We start from the raw sequence: 22411 nt of genomic DNA on the forward strand, positions 1-22411 counted from the left end.
GCGCAGCGGCGGGCTGTGTTTGAGCACAGCCCCGGCCTCCGTCACATGGCGCTGCCTGCTGGGCATACCGCATGGACCCAGGCAGGAGGAGGGGACAACGCTGGGGGCAAGAGAGCCAGGAACCCGCCCACCCTCATCCTGGAGAGCGGGAAGGGGAGCCACAACACAATCAGGGGCAGAAGAAGCTAGGGAAGGGGGTGTTTTTGACCGGAACACGTTGGAGAAGTTTTCTTAGGAAAGGTCCCAAGGCAAGAGATTTGATATAAATTAGAGGCTAGACACTTTATTATACATGACATCAACCCAGTGGAACTGACATTATTGCCTGCAGTGGAGGGATGGGAACACTCATTCAGGGAGGTTAACGAGCGTGCCCAGAGTCCCTCAGCAAGTAAACCAGAGCCTGGCTCTAGCTCAGGTGTCCAAATGCAAAGCCCACAAACAGTCCACCAGGCCACCATCTCCCAGGGGGCCCCATGGCAGGCCGGCTGGGGTGCCACGTTCCTTGGTGATCAGAGATGATCCGAAGGAGTGGCAGTAGCTGCTTCAGTGCCAGGCTAGAGGGAACGCACTGGGGGGGACAAAACTGGGTCACGGTCCTTGGACCCCAAGGGCCATAAAGTCTTTGAGAGTTTTTGCCTGGAATAATTTCTCCAGGCCTCCACCCAAATAAGGTTAAAGCAGGAGGAAGAGTTGGGGCCTAGAGTCCCCCATCAGCATGCCAATCAAGTTCATCATTGCCAAGATTCTGAGTCACACTATGAGCAGAAATCTGTCTCTCTAACTTGTCTAGCTTGCTTTCCTATCATGTCTAGTTAGCCTTCTAACAGACGTCCCTAACAGACTCCCGGATTGATGGAATGGCATGAGGGCCTTTTTCTAGCCTCCTGGCTCTTACCAGTTCAGAATTCCGCATGGACTGCTGGAGGGAGGGAGCCATTTGCAGAGGCTGACTTCTGTAATGGGGGGTCACATACTCAATGTCTAGAGGAGCAGTGAGGTTACGGAGCATCTGTGAATCTTGGCACCACCTGCCTAGAGCATGACACTTCAGAACAAGGTTTCCCAAGCCTCTTGGACTATTTATGGGATGCTGTGGGGGAGATCTCCTCAAAAATATGAATTTTGGGATGGCTGGTGGCTCAGTCAATCGTCTGCCTTCAGCTCAGGTCATGATCCCAGGGTCCTGGGTTCGAGTCCCGCATCGGGCTCCCTGCTCAGTGGGAGAAGCTCAGCCTGCTTCTCCCTTTGCCTGCTTCTCCCTCTGCTTGCTACTCCCCAGCTTGTGAGTTCAATCTCTCTGTCTCTCACAAATAAATTAAAAAATCTTAAAAAAATATATATGCATTTTGACATCATTCCCCTGAGAGACGGATTCAGCAGGCCTGGGGGGAGGCCTGGAAGTTCATATTTTTAATAAGCTCCCCAGGTAATTTACACCATCAGGCAAGTCTGAGAAACATGATGACCCTCAAACTAGACTGATCATCAGAAATATCTGAGAATCTTAAAAATTCAGATTCTGGAACAATCTCTTGGGATGATTTTGCTATAGCCAGATGGATAGGCACCATTGCTCCAGCACTTTGGTTTTTCACTTTTGAAAAACATTGCAATGTCTGGCACATGGTAAGTTACTACGTAATATTCCTTAAGCAATAACTCCTCCCATCAGAACTATCTTCCCCAAAATCAAATGGTAAAGTCAATAATTAGAAGGGCTCTGATCCAAGTCGGGAGCCAGCTCAGAATCCTGGCAGCATGGAATCTCTTTGCTCCCTAAAAGCTACCCCTAGATATTTTGGCAAGACAGCTCGAAAACCACTGCTGAAGGCTTTTCTTCCAAGAAAAAAAAAAAGAAGAAAAACGGTCCTGAAAGAAGTACCAACTAGAGGAAAGTGCTGGGAATTTTCTAGATGCTGAGTCCTTGGTGGTGACCTAAAAATGAGACCACTGGCCGTTAAAATGGGAAGTGACACAGGGAATAGGAGGTGCCAAATGTCCATGAACAGCTCAGCATTTTGATAAGGTGACCTGGACTCGTATGGGAGGGGCTAATATTAGACTTGCAATTGTGGGAAACAAGACAGTGGTGTAGTATGGTAGCTTCCCTTGTCTCACCTGGCAGACCTTTTCTCAGAGAGTCTTGACATCTGGGTGTGCCCTCTTTGCTGCATTATCACAGGGCGGTGTTTCCCCAAGCACCAAACTATGAAATGATGACCTCTGGGGGGTGGGGCCAAGGGTTCTGTATTGTCAGGTCCCCGCCCCCACAACCGGGACTTTTTTTTTTTTTTTTTTAAGTAGATAGGCTCCATGCTCAGCGTGGAGCCCCATGTAGGGCTTGAACTCAGGCCGCTGAGATCAAGACCTGAGCTGAGACCAAGACGTGAGCTGAGATCAAGAGTCGGATGCTTAACTGAGCCACCCAGGCGTCCCACCACCAGGGATCCTTAATACCCATAAAGTTTGAGTGCTACTACCATAAGGATACTTCAACAGGGATTTTGTTCTCTTGAATTTTTTTTGTTGTTGTTGCTTTCATGATATCTTATGCATGTCTTTGGGAAGAAAAAATAATCGGAAGGGTAAAAGGGAAATAAAAAAGACCAGAGAAAGGTCATTTGGGCGGGTAAAGTCAGACTGGACACTCTACTTTTAATACTAAAAGTTTTTTACAATTTATAGCCCAAACTCTTTGCTTCAGAGCTACTTCCTTTTTTTTTTTTTTAGTCTTTTCTTTAGTCCTTTTTTTCTTATTAGTCTTGACTCATCTTTGTTACTTCTGGAATACTGACCTTTTTCATCTTTCTGGAACCATTTCTTTTTTCCCTGAGTAATAACTTAGGCATGACCCCAATTCTCTCCTCAAGGTAGAGGAACTATTGCTACGGTCAAAGGAGAAATGTCAGAGAATAGATTGGGCTTGCTCTGTGAGTTTTATGAATTTTTGTTGCTTGCCTTCCTGGAGACACTCTGTCGGGCAGTGGTTCTCAAAGTGGGGTTCCCAGACCAGCCAAAGCAGCGTTACCTATGATTTGGTAAGAAATGCACATTCCCGGGTCCTACCCCAGATTTAATACCTCAGAAGCTCTGGGGCTGTGTTTTCCTAAGCCTGCTGGCTGATTCTGCTGTACGCTGGAGGCTGGGAACCGCTGCTGAGTGAAAAACCTGCCCACCACGATCACGAGCAGGCAGCGCTTGAGGTTGCTCTGACAGGAAAGGAGGCTGCACGCAGCAGGCATGTGTGGTGACTCAAGTCACTCCAGGTACCTCACAAGATCCCAAAATGTCTCTCAAGTTGGGTGAAATGTTTCTTTGCTCTTGCTGTTAAGGAGTGACACACACAATGGTGCCTCCCCAGAGAGTATATTTGGACCTTCCAGGTACTCCACCCCCGGTGGGAACCACACTCCTCCCTAACTCCCAGTCATCCCGGAAGGGGAACAGGGAGGCAGGGTGAAACCATGTGTCCAGGATCCCTGTCAGTAGGACTACTGAGAGAAGTCATCAGACTGGACTGATCTTTGAGTCTTGCCCACTCTGGCATTCTAGAATTCTACCTGCCTAACGCTTGCTCACCATGTGGGGATGCCAAGGAAACAAAAGGTTAGTTGCTGGCAGGCTTGTAGTAGGGGAAAGAAGCCAACATTTATTAGGTGTCTGCTAGCCAGGCGTTGTGCTAGGCATTGTACACGTTTAGTCCTTACAAGAACCCTCTGAGGAAGGCACTAGACCTACTTATAGAGAAGGAAACCGAGGCTCTCAGAAGCCAAGCCCTTGAACAAGTTCACGAAGCTGGGATGTAGCTAAATAGTTTTAACCCATCTACCTGACTCCAAACTCATGCTCCTTCCACTGAACCAAGATCTCCTGGGTCTGTAATTGGCAAAGCGACATATTGCAGGGAAAGACGTCAAGAGGGTAATGACCACGAGAGAGAAAAAAGTCAAAAGGGGGCGTGCAAAGCTCGTCCCTTCGTGCTGGAGAATGGCCGATGCAGGGAAGACACCACCCATGACAGGGGGCAAATGTCATCCAGGCAACCCTACCGGCTTCTGTGTGAAACCATTCATGAAGTCCATCTGTTCCAAGACAGAATATGTGCCTTTCCAGCCTGCTCCTCCTGCCCTCATTGTCCATTTGTCCTACAACAGGACAGGCGAATGACAGCAGTAATTTTCACACTGCCACCATACATTACGCTCTATGATTGCCAACCACTATGCTAAGCACTTCTGAGGCATCGTCCCATTCCATCCCCATGTCAAGCCCATAAAATAGACACTAATACCCGTTCTTCCGGTTGAGAAAACCGAAGCTTAGAAAAGTTAACTGATAGGTGGTGGAGTCGAGGTGTGAACTAGGCAGTCTAATTTCTGACTCAGAAATCTGCATTCTACTAGCTTCCAGGGTAAGTTTTCTTTGTGTCTTTCTGACCCACACATTCCCTAGCTCTCATGTGTTCTCTCTCATTCTGTCTCTGTCTCTCTCACACACACAAACACACACACCTCCTTTTCCTGCTCCTCCCTTTTCTCCCGCCCACTTTCTCTCCACAGGAAAGATGCCGAACCTCCGGTATGCTCTCCTGAGTCACGGACAGCTGAGACAGTCCCACTCCTACCCCTTCCGGGCGCCCATGGCAAAGCCAGAACCTTCCAGGCATTGACCTTCCATCCTCCAAGAGAAGAACTTCTTCAGTCCTCTAAGCGGCCCTCGGCCCTCGCTTCTTCCCCAGCCCTGAGAGGGACTGCTCGACCCCAGCTTCCTCCCAGGGGAACTTCAGTAGCTTTGTCTCTAATATCCCTGTGGTTGGGTTGTTTTCTGGGCCATTTAGCTCTGGGTTCCTTTTCAAAGCCCTGAACCGTTTATTCTGGTAGCTCCCAAGTCCACTGCAAACATTTCACTGTGCATCTAAAAAGGGGCTTCAGGACAATGGGTCCATCCAGGGCCTCTGCCTCTCTAAAAAAATGGAACCCTAAGTGAGAAGGCACTTGGCAAGCCGAGGCTCCTGCAGCTTTATTCATCCACAACATCAGAGCCACATGGAGTCACTGGGCAGCCGTGGGCAACCGACCGCTACTGGGAAGGTGCCAAGCAGGGAAGATGGGGGGCAGGGGGCAGAGAGCTGTTGAGCATAAAATGCCTGCAGAGGAGGAAGAGAAGTCCCCAGACAAGGAGGACTGGACCAGTGGCAGCCACGGCCTCCACACCCACAGTGCGTGGAATCGGGAGTGAATGGCAATAAACTGAAAACCACAGTCGGCACAGTGGGGACAGTGTGGCAGGAAGCTAAGCAAATGGCTAATTCAATAGCTGTATATGTAAACACGTACACCCTCATAGGCATGCAGACACATGCCAACCCTGCCTGGTGGCGTCCCTTTGATTCTAGCTTGCTCCTCCCCAAACAGGAGCGACAGCAGGCTCTGGCAGAAAGGACCCAGCCTCCTCCCTCGGGTCTCACCCTGACCTTGCTCCAGGCCCGCTCGGCCCCTCCCTCCTCTGCCCGAAGCCACCCGCCTTCCCACCGCTTGCCCCACTGTATGGTAACCAGCTCCGGCCTGAGCCTCAGTCGGTGATCCTGAGCATCCCCTCTAATGCTTAGAAAGACTCTTCCTGAACGTCAGTGCTCAGTCTCCCATGGAGGGTCCACCAGAGGCCATTTGGGCACCCCCAAGCATCCGCTTTTCTATTGCCAGCCACGGCCACCTAAACCAGGTCAGTCACAAACCCTTGGAGTGAGTCCCCTTCTTTTCCTTTCAAGCTTCATACATCCCCCCCACCCCGGGGATGAGACTCCTCGGTGTCTGCCTCGTTTCCTGTTTTCTAGGAGCATTAACGCGGCCTGGAGCCTGCCTGTCCACTACCCTACCTCGGGCTACCATAGTCAGTCTCACTCCTGCTTCTTGACCCCCCTTTCCCTTAAGAAGTATGAACATACAGGGCTGGGGCAGGTGGTGTAGACCTCCCCCTGCTCTGTCAATCAGGAACCATTGCTCCCTCCACCCCTCCTCTTCACTGCCAGCACCTCTGGGATATAAAGTTTCCCTGTGTGGTCTTTGATAAACGTGGAAAGGCAAATAGAATAGCCTCAGTCACGTAAAGACAGGAAAGCACTCTCGGGGTCCCCATCTCCCACTTTCATCCTCTTCCTACTTTCTGTACTTGGGGAGGGACTCACCCTTCTATTCACAAGAACCCCCTAATGCAGGGGCTCCATCCTTGTGTCCCACACAGCCCTGACTCCTCCTCCTCATCTTCATCCTCCTCAGTCACCGTTAGGACTCAACAGCCCAGCTCCTGGTGTAGGTGAAGGAGACAGCCTCCTGGTCAGAGCGTGGCATGGCACGCTAGTCGAGGCCCTATTCTCCGGCATCAGAGTTCAGGTTTGAGCCCCGGCTCTGCTGCTAGTTACTGGCCATACGATGTAACAAGTAATTATGGGCAAGCCTCAGCATCGTCTTCTATGAAATGGGAAAAATAATAACACCTCATAGAATTGTAGGAGAACTGATTGGCATTACACAGTAAAGTCCTTGCACCATGCCTCCTAGATGGAAAACTATCCATAAGCAGTGGCTATCTTTATTAGCTGGGAAAATCATCCCAGTTGTGATCTAAAGAGCAAAAACCAAGCCTCAACTGTGACATCCATGAGGATGTGGAGATAAGTATCCACGAAGTCCCATGGCCTGACCCGAAGGACTGGATATCTGAGTTTCTCAGTAATGGCAAAACACAGGTAACCTGACCAGGGTCTTAGGACTTTAATAACTCGAATGTGAAGGAAACAGGAAATGCCACTTCCCTGGGTGTCCTATTGGTTGGACCACTGACAACAGCCAGGGCCAGCGAGCATGAGGGAGCAGAGCAGGCCTAGAGGCCCGCTTGAGCTGTTCTGTATCTCCAGAGCCTGGCCGGCTTCACGTGAAACAGTTGCACGGAGGGCCACACACATTTGGGCTCGAGGGGCACACTAGGCCCTATGCCCATGGGTCCCAAATTCTTGGGCAGTGTCTCCAGTCACATCATTTTCCCCAATAACACTGGATTGTTAAATACGTCCAGAAACGGGATTTGATTTTTATGCCTCATAACACGTCTTAAGTGAAGTCACAAATGTGAAAGAAAAAATCACGTGTCCTACTTTCTGAGTGGAATACATATCTGGAAGGTAGAGTCCCCAAGCCCTCCGACAATAGTTTAGTAAAAGGTCGGGATGCTCGTGATTTCTCAGATTGAATGACACAACGGCACCCGGCAGCTTTGTCTGAAAGCCCTGCTGCTGGTGAGTCAGAAGCAGGCTTACCACCCCCCTTCTCCTCCAGTAGCTACCATTTGTTCGGCAAGAGTTACGTTGTGGGAGGGGTAGCAGGAATAAAAGACATCCATGTAACCATTTTAGCTTCCTCTCCGCGGAGTCCTCTCTTTTCCACACTAGTTTGCTGAGGTCCCTGCCATGTCCTCAGGGAGTGCGTTCCCTCAGAGGAGGAGACCCTTTTCAATAGAATATCACAAAGGGGTAGGCTAACAGTGCCCTTGGGTCACGGTGGATAACGCCCCCCACCCCAGCTCCCACCCCCCCGCAGGGGCACACGCAGGCCCGGGGAAGAACATGGCGAGCAGGTTTCACAAAGAGATGGGCAAAGTGGAGAGGATGGAGGGCGCAGTCCCAAAGGCCCGAAGGCTGTTTACCTTCCCATAGATCCACTGTCTGAAAAATGTCAGTGGTCCTGACGCCGTAGATCTCTGCAGCTTTTAGGAACTGGGAGATTTGCTCCATCTGCTTAAAAGCCATCTTTGACTCAGAGATCTTGGGAATGGGCTCCTGTCCTGGTGGGTATAAACTGTTTATCAGCTTGCATAGGACCTACAGGGAGAAAGGGGAGACAAAAATCAATGTTTCCCTTGTATTTACCCGTCACGTACGAAAAGTGAATCCAGGCCCTACAGGGCGCAGCTTACAGGTTTGGGCAGAGGCAAGTCTTGCGCCCTAGGAAGGCGCTGGCTCCGGGCTGGGTGGCCAGGTTCCCACGCCAAATCCCAAAGACTCAGGTGGCCTCACTCCCAGGGCTGCTCCCCACTGCAGTGGGGCCTGCAGCCTAGGAATCCCCTTCCCTCCTTGCTCCGGGCTTCCTTTCTCTGGAGGGTGGGGGTGCGGGAAGAATGTTTACAAATAGGGAACAATGTGTGGTGATGAGGCCGTGATTGCAGACTTTCAAGGGAGGGAAGGGAGGTCTAATAACAGGATCTAATATTATATCTTCTATCAAAAGGCAGATCAGAATCAGCCTTCAATAATTCATCCCATATGTGCCAATGATGTATGAAAGAACTGAACCGGGTACCATCCTCCTAGATGCCCCTAACCCAAGTCCTGGGCAACCCAACAGAAGTGGGGAATAGCTGTTACGTAACAGTAAATCACAGCCTGGGGAAAACATGGGCTGGTGCGATCAGCCGTCCCCAACCCCCAAACGCACCAGAGCCTCTGCTCAGAAAAGCAGCTCTCAAATAAGGATTCCCTTCAGTTTCTTGAGAACCCATGCCTTCAACAGACATTCAGCAGCCCCAGGCTGCAGGGCTCCGGGGAGGAAGGGAAGGATGGCCAGGTGCTTAGTCCTCCTGACTCCTTCCTTTGTTGTACTTTGTAACTAACCCATTCCCGGGGGGGAAGGAATAATCCTCCCAGAGCTGAGGGGCCAACAGGCTGGGGAAATCGAAGGGAAATCCTTATCTCTATTCCCACGGGGAAAAAAGCAAAAAGGCTTCTAATTCGGCAACAACTTAAGAGGGAGCTGCCACGTCTCGGGTGGGTGGAGAATCCTCTAAGCCAGCTAGGGAATTGTGCGGGGAGTCCAGATCTTCAACCTGGAGAAATAAAGGCATGCCCATGCCCACCCCGCGAGACACAGAGCTTGGCAGCCGCAGCTCCTCCCGCAGCCTGGCGTTGGAAGAGAAAGCCCTGGAGGGCTTCCCAGCCCGCCGTCCCAGCAACCAAGACCGCCCTGGCCTTACCGTCCCGTCCATTAACCATTTCTGAAAATGGGCTCGGCCGGGGGGCGGGTGCTCTATGTCCTCGGCGCACTGCAGGATGATCCAGTCCACCAGCTTGTTCTCCAGGTCCGCGTCATACTTCTGCTCGATCTTCTCCTGCACCTCTCGGCTTAAGCCGTAGCTCGGGCCCCTGTTAGCCATCTCTGGAAGAGAAGAGAGGACACGCGCCGCATCCACACAAAGGCAGCAGCGGCCCCGGGCTCCCTGCGAGCGGGGCTGGGACGCGCGGGGCTGGGCGGCCCCGCAGCAACAGCAAAGCGGGCAGAAAGCCGGGCGTGGTTTAAATCAAGGAGCCAATGAAGCCACTGGGGTTTCACCTACCAACGCGGAAGAAAAGCGCAGCCACGCGCCAGTGACTCTAGAATGAAGCCCCTGCTGGTCCAGGGGGGCCGGAACGCCCCTCTAGGTCCCGCCTATCGATGGGATGAGATGAGATGATGCGCACGGACTCACAGTCGAGGCCGAACCCCCCACCACCACCACCACCTAAGGCAGCCGGGGCCTGGGTGGTGGTCGTGGCTCCCCCTCTCTAGAAGCGCTTCGCAGAGGCGGGGACCCTGGCCTGGGAGAGAGCAGGTCCTTAACAGGCAGGAAGGCAGGCCGCCTTGACGTTCAGTTGCTGATGCTGCATGGCGCCTGGAAGAGTGGTACACTGACTGATTCGATTTTCTCCTGGCTGACGCGGGTCAAACCGGGGCCGTTGCTAAGAGCCCTCCAAAAAGCCGGCCCTCCCGCATGTCACTCAAGCCCGCCGCCTCCCTCCCGCTGAGAGCTTCTTTCTGGCTGCACAATTCTTTCCCCTCCTCGGGGGGAGACGGCTGATTGTCTACCAGGCCAGCACGCAGCTGCACGGGCCTGGGGCCTGGGGCCTGGGGCCTGGGGGAGGGTCCGTTCTGTCAGCTGTCCATCTGTCGGGATTGCCAAACCACTTTCCCTCTGCCCTGAGGTAACAGTTGTCTGGCTGGACGGGAGGGAGGGGCTGAGAGCTGCAACCATTCACTTGTTCAGCTGCCAGCCAGATTCCATCCAGAAATTTCCATCCTGGTGGGAAACTCTTGTGCCTCAGTTTGACTTATCCAAAGAATGCACCTTTTTTAATGCTATTTTTAATCGAAAGATACCAGGAGCATGTTTTATCAGTTAAACCGAGCTCAGTGTCAATGCGCTCCGAAACTCACGGAGCTAAAGGTTTTGATAGCTTGTGAACATTTCATCTGTTTATTTTAGTTAAGGACCTGGCAGGCCCCACTGACATGCTACCAGTGTAGCATAGTCAAACAAGACCTCAGGACAAATCAACTTAGACGTGGGTTGGCCTGAAAATTTTAAAACTGCCAAAGAGCTGGGCAATCAGCCTTCTTAGCCTGCAAGCCACTTGGGGGTAAGGTCTCATTGGTGTTGTGCCAGTCTCTGGGTACTTTTCATGAGAAAAACACCCCAACATGTGTTCTTTTGGTTCATTCAGCAAGTATTTTTTGAGTGCGTCATTGTAGCAGTACTGAGCTGGAGAGGAATCAAATAGAATTCTTTCCCCTGAGAATTGCTCAGTTGACTCCGGCATATTAGATAAAGCAATTCCGGTATGTGCAAAGGTAATCTTTGTCTCTGTGAAAAATTGGTTGGAAGCTAGGCAGGGAATGACTCCTTAAATAATACATGTATTGAGAGAAATCTGCTGGCTGAGGCCTGGACTAGTGGAAATGTAATCACTTAGTAGACATGTGGGTGGTTTGCCTGAGAAAAGACTTAGTGGTCAGTAGCTGAAGGCAAAGAGAGAGAACTCTGAGACACAGAGGGTTGTAAGAGAACCCGCTTTTAGTAGAGCACTGGGTTTAGCAAAAGGCACAGAAAGGACAGACTAATGCAGATCTTGATGCTGTATGGAATCATCAGATGAAGCAGCTCTAAAGACAACAGAACTGGGCTTGGGGAAGAGTTTAGAGAGGGAAATTGTCAGCAGAATTTTGGAAGTCACTGAGTTGCATCTTGGGTGGCAACAGTAAGGTCAATTCCAACTTGCAACTAAGGAAACAGAGGCCCAAACAGAAGGCATGTTACTTTCTCTGTGGCTGGAATTGCTCTAAGGAAGAGGTTGGTTTGTTATATAAAGCTAGAAACAATTCTAAAAGATGTACATGTACATTTACCTTCTTTCCTTTTCTTTCTTTTTTTCTTTTTTTCTTTCTTTCTTTCTCTTTCTTTCTTTCTTTTCTGTGCTTTGCAGATCATTTGTACCCAAAGATTTCTTTCCATTATGACAAAATAGTTGGGGTGCTTTAAGTGAATGATTGAGCTCATGGTTCTGGAGAGGATACAGTGGCAGAGAGTGTCCAGCAATCTACAAGAAGTCTTTAGAGAAAAAAATGTTTGATCCCTGGGGGAAGTGGGCTCAACTCTACATTTACTGAGTGTCTACTAGTATTAGCATTAATTTTCTCGATAACTTTTTTAAAGGGCCTATGTATTTGAGTACAAAAATGCACAAGACATGGCAACATGGTCTAGAAGCAAAGTTAAACTTGTAAACAATAAATACTAGCCAGGTGTCATGCTAAAAATATGCACAAGGTACTCAGGTACAATGATACCTAGAAGAAGGGGGTAGGGATTGGGGAACAGGTTTATAAATGAGATGACTTTAAGCCTCAAAAGATGAGTGGGTGTTTGTCAGGTGAACGGGGTGAAGCAGGAGGGGTTGGGAACGTCAGGAACGTGGCTGGCAAAGACAGCTTCATTAGGCAGGTGAAAATGTTCTAGTATCAACAAAGCATAGGATTAAAGAGAAGAGACATACAGGGAGAAAAATATGGCTTGGCTGTCAAAGAGGCTCTAGACCATAAAGTAGCCTGCTTGCAAGTGCCCATGGTTAAATTTTCAGGAATTGTGAGAGCCAGTTGTCACTCAGCCATTATAAGCAATTAAATTATATAAACTTATAATTAAATTACAAATGTTAAATACTCAAAATGGATCACTTCCTTATTTATTTTGCTTCATTTTACTATTACATGTACTTTTGAGGATATTATGTTTATTGTCTCTATATGGTGTATTTACTATATAATGGTGTGCTACTGGCCATTTCTCCCCAGCTTTGTTGTATTCAGTGACAGCAATAGCTTCAAACCAGTCATTAATGAAATATTTATGCCATGGATGTTGGCAAATTTATAAATCAGGGTGTTTTTATTTTGTTTTGTTTTTCTGGAAAGCTAGCTGTTAAATATTTACTGGCTTTGCCGGCCACTGAACTTATGCAAGACAATTTGAGTTTTTTATTAGGGAAAGAGAATCATCCGATTGATGTGGGTGAAGAAAAAGATGATCAGAATGACCCCATATTTGACTTGTATAATGGGTTAATGTGGTGCCATTTATCGTAAGGGGACTCATATTCGGGAGGTCCATATAGGGGAGAGGTAACAAGGTTTTTACTTACTGCATCTGGGAGGCCCACGATCCATCCCAGTTCATTGGATAGTTGGTTTTATGAGTCTGGAGCTCAAGAGAAAAGTCTGGAATGGAGGAATGGACTTGAATCATCTGCATGCAAGTAGCGGTTAAAACTAGGAGTGTGGCGGGGCGCCTGGGTGGCTTAGTCGGTTAAGCGTCCGACTCCTGATTTCGGCTCAGGTCATGATCTCAGTCAGGGTTGTGAGATCGGGCTCTGTGCTCAGCTGGGAGTCTGCCTGAGATTCTCTCTCGACCTCTGCCCCTCAAAAAACTAGGAGCATGGGTGTGGTTGCTTAAGGTAAGTAGCAGGAGAAGAAGGCCAAGGTCAGAATTCACCAGAAAGTTAACATTAATGCAGTGGTAAGGAGGAGGAGCCAGCAAAGGAGCTGCCACAGCTTGGTCAGAGATGCTCTGGGGTAAACAATTTCAAAGCAAAACTCCTGACCTCAGGGAGGTTGGTATATACACGAGAATCTCAAAGCGCTTAAGTTCTAGCAAAAAGGTGAAAACAGAATGCTGTTCTTGAGAGCACAGAGGAGCCAGTGAGAAACGTGTTAGAAACAGAGAGGTGGAAATGGGAAACTGACATTTGGGCTTTGTATTACTATTTTTAATTTTTTTAGTAGACGAGAGTTTTTCTGTCAGCAAAACCCTGAAAGCCCAAGAAAAGGGAGAGCCCAAATGTTTGGAAGGATAATTTCCTCAAAAGACACATTTGGTTAAAAAAGAAAAGTTGCCTGCTTTTTCTAGGCATATTCTTTAAATGTACAACAGCACATTTTTTTTTTAATCAAACCAACTATGCATACCACATGACTACGTTTCTAAATTAAACATGACTAGATGTGTATATAAAGGGGATCTTTAAAAGGTGTATTTAAATTCCATCCATCTTCTTCTTTCCTTCAGAAATTAAGAGTTTCTTAGTTGTTTGGGTTTTATTATTTTTTTTTTTAAGATTTTATTTATTTATTTGACAGAGAGAGACTCAGCGAGAGAGGGAACACAAGCAGGGGGAGTGGGAGCGGGAGAAGCAGGTTTCCCGCCAAGCAGGGAGCCCGATGCGGGGCTCGATCCCAGGACCCCGGGATCATGACCTGAGCTGAAGGCAGACGCTTAACAACTGAGCCATCCAGGCGCCCCGTTTAGGTTTTATTTTTTAACAGTTTCAAATTTAATGAAAATTTGGCATACTGACCCGTTGTGTGGCTGGTCATGTTCTCCCTGCCAGCTCCATGCTTTGTAAAGCTCAGCCTTGCCCAAGGCTCTTCCCCTCCTCTCCTCCACACAGAACTTTCTATTGGCTGCTCAGAGAACAGCATACTGTTTAGATTTGTGTCTGGAGATGCCTCTAAGCTCAACAGATGCAGCAAAAGCGAATTTATTCTGTGGCCTCACTTAGCTTTCCTTATCATTGGCCTTCGCCTTCTCTCTCTCCATTCCATGTGCTAAGATTGTTTAGAAGGGTCATGTCACTTTTAAAATAATGTAGGAGTTCCAGAGGATAAGGCACTCAGGGGCTGCTGGTTGTTCAAGCATTTTCCATGTCACTGGATACATGGCATGGAGTGGTTTTAGAAAAGAAAAAAAAAAAAAAAAGAGGGCTTTGGGGAAAAACAGGGAAAAAGCCCCACTAAAGTAATTAACAATGCACTGTAATACATGATCTCACTGATACAAAATCATTTGGAATTTGTGATGTTACCCTCTGCAAAGCTGTATTAAATTTTAAAACAGCTTTTCCAGGGGCACCTGGGTGGCTCAGATAGTTGGGCATCTGCCTTCAGCTCGGGTCATGATCTCCAGGTCCTGGGATCAAGTCCCATGTCAGGGTCCCAGCTCAGTGGGGAGTCTGCTTCTCCCTCTCTCCCTGCTTGTGCTCTCTCAAATGAATAAATAAAATATTAAAAAAACCCCCCAAAAAATGGCTTTTCCTATCTTCAGATAGTGAAGGTTTCTTCTCCTCCCCTTTTCTAACCTCTGAATATTTGAAATGATACCACACAACTAACCTTCCAAGTTAGCATCTTGAGAGGAAGGTGCTTTACATAAAAGCCCTGCTCGCTTCCTTACCTCTTTTCTTCCTAACCCCCACACATTATGCCCACCAGTTTCTCACCGGACTCTGCTCAGTGCATTGTAAGGGAAAAGATCGTGACTCCTTTGTGTATGTGTCATTGTTCTAAATGTACTGTACTTATCGAATCCTTATGCTTTATTATCTAGCTTTATGTCATTTTATGGCTGACAAAATGTCAAAGAGGTTAAGTAAATTGCGCAATTACGGGGTTTATAAATGGTGAGCAGGGATTTTAAACCCACACCGCACAGTCTGTCGCTAACCTCTCTGCACATGCCTCTGCAGGAACGCTACAAATCTCTGCTCGTGCTCATTACATTTTATTACGACGTTTAGCTCCAGAAAAGTCCCATGGGCAGGGCCACTTTCTCTTCATCTTTTGAGTCCTCGTGCCTAGCAGTGTCTGGGCGGAGCAGGCCCTGGAATAGCTACCCTGCCACCGGCCATCAACTCACGCTAGCACGAGGCACCGCGGCACGTGTGTGACTTGTGTGTATTTGGTCCATGACTTCTGTTCAGTGTAACTCATAGATTGTAGTCCTATAAGGCATTAATCTTTTTAGTATCTGTGTTAGGGGTCCTGCAGACCACGTGTAGCTTCGATGACTTGTTAGGACTCACAGGACTCAGCACCTAGTTTTACTCACAGTTAGGACTTCCTAGTGAAAGGGTACACAACAAAATCTGCAAAGGAAAAAGACACCTGAGGTGACGTCTGGGGAAATGAGGCACAAGTTTCAAGAATTCTCTCCCAGTGGTCATGCCACATGAGCTGAAATTCCCCCAGTAATAAGTTGTGACAATACACGAGAAATGTCGTCCACCAGGCAAGCTTGTGCGATTCAGTGTCCAGGTACTGGGAGCTGGCCACTTAGGCAGCCTCTGCCTGGCACCTATCACAGTTCCAGACTCCCAGAGGGAAAGGTGTTCAGCACAAACCATACTGGTCATACAGTTTAGGCAAAGTGAGCCACTTTCACCTGTTCTGGGAATGGTGGAAACCTCCTAAAAGCCAAGTTCCCAGACACCAGCCAAGGGCTCACCTTGTAAGCTGGTCTCTCTGAGGCTAAGCCTCAGAAAACTATGTTAGCTTTCTTTGGCACAGGAATTTTATCCCAACGATTTTCTCTCTATATATGTTTTCAATTTGTTTTACCTTGACAGACATAACTTAAGCAGGTTAAATAAAATCCAACCAAACTTAAAAGCTGAAAGACACCAACTCAGTAATATCAAGGCTCACTACTGTACAAGCCCATTTTAGTTCTCAAAAAACACCTATGTAATAATTGCATTTCATATTTTCTTACTATCTCTGCACTTCAGAAAGCCCTCTGTCATAGATGACAGTCATCTGGCTATTTGTACTTAAGGCACATATTAATAGAAAAGGAATGTTTCTGCAGGCAGGCAATAATATATAAAAATTAACTGCCTCTTTAGAATATACTACATCATTAAGATCAAGTCCCCCCATTTAAATGACATATAAGCCAACATTTAGAAATGATGTATTTCCTTTCTATTACTGTAAAGTTTTGAGCCTTTAAAAAAAGGATAACCTTAAGTTCAAATATAACATGCAGAATAGAATATATAAAGTGATAGCCTTACTTTTTGAACTTTATTATGCTTCAGACTTTTTTTCTGATCATTTCAGATTTTTTCACTGTCCTATATTTTGTGAACTGCATTTTAAAATCAGAAGCAATTTTACAAATCTCCGTGTATGACCAACACCAACAAAAGACAAAAAATTCCAGCTTTATTAACAATTCTAAGTAGAAGAGAACACAATTAAGAGCTGTCCCGGTTAACATAAGCATTTAGCAGGTAAACATCTCTTGAATAAAAAAGAAATATTTTAATTAAAAAAAAAAGTGCAACATGGATAGACCTAGAGGGTATTAGATTAAGTGAAATAAGTCTGACAGAGAAAGACAAATATGATATGATTTCACTTTTATGTGGAACCTAAAAAGCAAAATAAACAAACAAAGCAGAAACAGACCCATATATACAGAGAACAAACTGGTGGCTGTCAGAGGGACGAGGTGGGGGGGATGAACCAAAGTAAGTGAAGGGGAGTGGGAGGTGCAGGCTTCCAGCTACAGAATGAGTAAGTCGCAGAGATGAAACCTAGCGCACAGGGAATAGAGTCAATGGGACTGTAATAGGCCCGCACAGTGCAGGTAGCAGGTACGTTCGTGGTGAGCGGAGCATAACATATAGAGCTGTTCAATCACTGTGTTGTACACCTGAAACTATTACAAAACACTGGTGTGTCAACTATACTTCTATTAAAAAAAGTCAAGGATTGAAGGAAGGAGAAAATTTTCCAAACAGCAGCTTGTACCTTCTTCACAATTTGTATCATTTGTATACATCATTAAATAAATACTCGTGTGATATTTACAAAGTAGAGACAAGAGGAAAAAAACCTAAGTATGGGGATCTTTTCATTTGTTATCCCTCTGCCAATCTTCTGGATCCATGAGTTTATATACCAACTAAAAATGTGATTCTAGTTAACTACAGTTGAAAGCTTATCAATTAAGTCATCAATAGTGTAAACGAGGAGTTGAATGTCCGCTTTTTCCTTCATTTGGTGATCACTATGTTTCCGGAGGATGACATCTACATCTGTGCTGACCACTCGGTCAGCAACCTGTATGGATGTATGCCAAGGCATGATGTCATCTTTCATGCCATGGAGCAATCGTATGGGGCAGTTCACTGGGATAGGGCTATGTAACAAGCAGTGGTGTTCGGCTTCCTTAATGAAACTATACTGAATGTGATAAATTCCTTCTTCACTGTACCTTGATGGCATGGCCCACACGCCTTTCATCTCTACTTCCTTTTTGACCTATTGGGGAAAATGAGGAAAATAAATGTATGCAACACTAACACACACAATAGTCTTAAACAGTCTAAGAAAAGCAGTCCTAGAAGAGGAAAAAAAGAGATAAAAATGTAATAATGCTAATTATCAATAATTAAAACTATGCAAGGTACTGTGACAGGCACTTTACACACAGTATCTCATAAGATCCGGATAAAAATTGTTATTGCATTTTTACAAAAGAGGGTATTAGAGCCTAGAGAAGTTAAATTTCACATTTAAAATGAAAGGTAACAACTCTCGTAGCTAGGATTCAAACTTAGATTTAGCTTCATCAGGTAACATCTTAAATCAGGTGCTGCTTCACCCCAAATGAAAGGGAAAACGAAGGGGAGAAAATCATTCATAATATATAAAACCAAATCGTAGGAATAACAATTGTTTAGATTTCAAAAGCACAAAACTGAAAGTGTCTATACGTGAAGTTACTAAAATAGGGATGGAATAAGGGGAGAAAAGAATCAAGCCTAGAACTAAAAATGAAAAATAAGACAGTAGTTACTCTGGCACAAACAAACATAGAATTTCAGGCTAGGGGTGCCTGGGTGGCTCAGTCGGTTAAGGTCATGATCCTGGGGTCCTGGGATTAAGCCCCGCATCAGACTCCCAGCTCAGTGGAGAGTCTGCTTCTCTCTCTCACTCTGCCTCTCCCCCTGCTTGTGCTCTCTCTCTCTTGCTCACTCTCTCTCACATGAATAAAATCTTAAAAAAGAAAAAGAATTTCAGGTTAAATGTTACAAAAAAAAAGCACTGTTTTTGCCCTCCAGAGTCCTAGGGAATGAGAAAAAAATGTGTTGTTTTGGAAGACAATGAAGTCTTCCAAATACTTCCTGAAAACTGAACAAGGAAATCATTTCCACACTTATTCCCTTAAGATGAAACACTGGTATCTTTTGATTCTTGAAGAATTTTTACTTTTTAGATTATAATTTGTCTTAAACAATTTTTTTTAAAGATTTTATTTAGTTATTTGAGAGAGAGAGAGAGAGACAGCACAGCAGGGGAAGGGCAGAGGGAGGGGGAGAAGCAGGCTCCCCACTGAGCAGGATCCTGGGATCCCAGGACCCTGGGATCATGACCTGAGCCGAAGGCAGACACTTAACCGACTGAGCCACCCAGACACCCCTTAAAAATTTTTTCTAATTAAAGTAACGTATACTCATCACAGAAAACATGGGAAATATAGAAATTATAAAAAGAATTAATCACACATAATCCCACCTCTTGGATACAACAACCATTAATATTCTGGCTCATTTCCTTCCAGTATTTTTCTCCATGTATTTGGTTTTATATATGTAATACGTAAAATGGATATCTATTACACATTCACATAGAGTTTTCTACATTGCTGTATTTCTACATAATATCTGGGTTTTAAAAAAATTCTATGAAGTTTTCAAAGGTTGCACAGTAGTCCATTATACCGGATCTATGCTAATTAACTATTTCCACACTGCTGGGTACTTCCATGAACATCTTGAGCACAAAGATTTATCTGTATATAATAAATTATTTGGAAATATTATCAGAACTTTAACTAAAATATCAAGACGTAAATATTTTTAAGGCTCTTGCAACCGTATCATATTAAGGGCATTTCTGACTAGAAAAACAGGTGGACATCTTATCAAAAATAAGGAAAAATATAAGGAAAGAAAAACCAAATATAATATATTGAAAATTTTTGTATTTAAACTTTCAGTGAAGAGGGGCGCCTGGGTGGCTCAGTTGGTTAAGTGATGGCCTTCGGCTCAGGTCATGATCCTGGAGTCCTGGGATCAAGTCCTCCATCGGGCTCCCTGCTCAGCAGGGAGTCTGCTTCTCCCTCTGACCCTCCCAACCCCCATGCTCTCTCTCTCTCAAATAAATAAATAAAATCTTAAAAATAATAAATATTCAGTGAAGATACTATGATTTTTCCATGTTTAAAATATGTTAATTTACTGCAAATATGAAAGGAAAGCAAGAATTTAAACAGTAAAATATGTATGATATAATCTATGTATTTAGGTACTTTAATGTATTTTTTAAAATTGCAAAACGATTTACTGATTCAGTGAAAAAGCTGTGTATCTGAAAGCTATACTCCTAAACATGTCTTCAAGTGATTTGAAATTAATGAAATTCTAAAAAACTATAAGATATACGAATCTATATTAATATCAAGGCATTTTCTTCATTAAAACATGGGAACTGAATATTTAGGCCAAAAATGATATTCAGTGGTCCTCAAAGTACTCAGGATAATTACTAAATTTCTAATTTCAGTAATTAGAACTCAGTTTCACTGGTTATTCGATGAAGTGGAACCGGTGGTAATTACTGAGACGTAATTAAGAACAGCTGCATTTTAAGTATCCCCGTCCCCCACCCAGCTGTTACCTGCCATCGAATTGAATGAATACTGTCCATCTGAAGAACAAACTTCCCTTCACAGAATGTTATATGTAACTGAACCCCCAAAAACAAAAAGTTCAGAAATAGCAAAAAACACCATTAACCGAAGAAAATGTACACTCTACACTAAGTCATACAGCTAGAAGAAACCACAGCAAGGCAATGTGGTTGAGAAGCTTGTGTTCCAAACAGCTGTGCATCCTGTCTGATGGCCTCTAGTGTTCAAAGAGGGAGACATCATTAGAGTCAGTTCCGACACAATAAGCAATGCTGAGTGTTAACAATGCCCGGGCTAAAGATGATAGTAAAAATCACCACTTTCACTGCCTTGCCATTGTTAGAGCTAGTTGCTTCTGTGAAAAGACAGTGGTCTTAGTGTCCCTGCTCTTCCCTTACATATGCTTTTAAATTAACATTCTTCTGTTAACAACCATTTGCTGGTCTGATTTAGGATTCGCAGAGACATGCCCTGACTTGCAGGCTATAGATCTTCTCAGTCACTTAGGGGATATCTATCATATCCTCCGTGAGTGATGGGGATAGACACACAAAAAAAGAAATGTACAAAGATCCTGTCATTTAGCATCACAACAACGAAACAATTATTTAATCACCTCCTTCCCAATCTGCTATGCTCTTGAAATAATTTCCTACCAGGAGAAACACTATTTAATTGAGTTAGAGGATGGGGTAAAGGGTTCAAAGTTTATATGCAGAAAGATGCAATGGTAGGAGAATTTAGCAGCATGAGAACATTGAGCAACTATGTATGAAAAACAACTAAGAAAACAAACAAAAAATCAGAAATAGGAGGTAAGTACAAAGAAGACCAGCTTTGTAATTTCAGCCCTCAGAGGAAATGACATAGAACCTGCAGATGCAGACAATGCCCTTTCTTTTCTTTCTTTCTTTTTTTTTTAAAGATTTTATTTGACAGAGAGAGACACAGCAAGAGAGGGAACACAAGCAGGGGGAGTGGGAGAGGGAGAAGCAGGCTTCCCGCTGAGCAGGGAGCCCGATGCGGGGCTCGATCCCAGGACCCTGGGATCACGAGCTGAACCGAAGGCAGATGCTTAATGACTGAGCCACCCAGGCGCCCCCAGAAAATGCCATTTCTTAAGAAGCTGAGAAGAATGTGGACTGAGAAATAAGCTTAGAACAGGTAATATATGGCACTGGTATGTATCCGTGCAGAACTTGAGGCAAAGTCAACCATACTCTACTATTCAAAACTACATGTGCTCTTTTCCTCCTTTTTATTTCCTTTCCTCCTCGATGTGCTCGTCCACTCTCTAGAGCAGTGGTTCTCCAACTTCACTGGAGGGGCTTGTTAAAACAGATCACTGGGCCGCGCTCCCAGTGTCTCGGGGAAAGCTCAGGAACATGCATTTCTAACAACTTCTCAGGTGATGTTGACGCTGCTGGCCTTGGGACAACACTTTCTGAACCACTACTCAACTGTTTTTCTTAAATTTTCTGTGCCTCAGTCCTACCAGGATCATAGTCCCACAGGTGACATCTAGATCCTTAGGAAAAAGACATGCAGAGAACTCAACTGGTTGCAAAACAGTAACAAAATATACCAAAATAAACAGCTATGACCCATGATTTCTTTACCCCTGCAGACAACTGAAGTGCTTAAACATATGTCCAATAATGAAGTGTAACAAATAAATTACCTTCATTCATTTCAGAAACCTCATTTCAATCATGATTTGCTGAAAGGGCATGCTAGTAATGAAAAGCACGTTTTGTTTTTTTTTTTAAGTGAGAATTAGCAGTAGAAAATAATGCCAACTAGGTGTCTAAGACAGGAATGGCAAATCTCAACTCCTGTGTGCTAATTCTGATCCACTGATAATGTGTACTTGGAGAGCTCCACTGAGAAAGGCTCTGAGCCTGCTTTCAGGCTTAAAAAAAAAAAGTTTCATAATTGATGAGCCAAGTCTAACATGATCATAAGAATAAGTACTACTGGGCGCCTGGGTGGCTCAGTCGTTAAGCGTCTGCCTTCGGCTCAGGTCATGATCCCAGGGTCCTGGGATCGAGTCCCACATCGGGCTCCCTGCTCGGCAGGAAGCCTGCTTCTCCCTCTCCCACTCCCCCTGCTTGTGTTCCTGCTCTCGCTCTCTCTCTCTCTGTCAAAGAAATAAATAAAAATCTTTAAAAAAAATAAAAAATGTTTAAAAAAAAAGAATAAGTACTATTTCCCATATGCCAAAAATAAGAATAAGAGGTACAAAAAGAGATCACAATGTATGATAAGTTAAGTAAATGTGATTAATAAAGAAAATGTTGCAAAAAAAAGAAATTTTTTTTTTTTTTTAAAGATTTTATTTATTTATTTGAGACAGAGAGAATGAGAGACAGAGAGCATGAGAGGGAGGAGGATCAGAGGGAGAAGCAGACTCCCTGCCGAGCAGGGAGCCTGATGCGGGACTCGATCCCGGGACTCCAGGATCATGACCTGAGCCGAAGGCAGTCGCTTAACCAACTGAGCCACCCAGGCG

The 22411-nt window shown here is 45.4% G+C and overlaps 2 protein-coding genes across 2 annotated transcripts in view; both read right to left on the bottom strand.

Annotated features, from left to right (window-relative positions):
* The window catches only part of TAGLN3 (transgelin 3), a 13267-nt gene extending 3889 nt beyond the window's left edge, over positions 1-9378 (bottom strand). Inside the window, exons 1-2 of the mRNA XM_006740937.3 lie at positions 9025-9378; positions 7702-7876 (exon numbers count right to left, since the gene is read on the bottom strand). Of these exons, the coding sequence (XP_006741000.1) occupies positions 7702-7876; positions 9025-9204 (355 nt within the window). The 5' untranslated portion in view covers positions 9205-9378. The remainder of the gene's footprint in view (positions 1-7701; positions 7877-9024) is intronic.
* Positions 9379-16344: 6966 nt separating this feature from the next.
* Positions 16345-22411, bottom strand: part of ABHD10 (abhydrolase domain containing 10, depalmitoylase) — a 14237-nt gene continuing 8170 nt past the window's right edge. The window contains exons 4-5 of the mRNA XM_081815562.1: positions 19887-19955; positions 16345-17465 (exon numbers count right to left, since the gene is read on the bottom strand). Coding sequence (XP_081671688.1) covers positions 17121-17465; positions 19887-19955 — 414 coding nt within the window. The 3' untranslated portion in view covers positions 16345-17120. The remainder of the gene's footprint in view (positions 17466-19886; positions 19956-22411) is intronic.

This window comes from Leptonychotes weddellii, chromosome 1, assembly GCF_054177405.1.
Source record: "Leptonychotes weddellii isolate Sample4059 chromosome 1, ASM5417740v2, whole genome shotgun sequence".
Taxonomy (NCBI): Eukaryota; Metazoa; Chordata; class Mammalia; order Carnivora; family Phocidae; genus Leptonychotes; species Leptonychotes weddellii.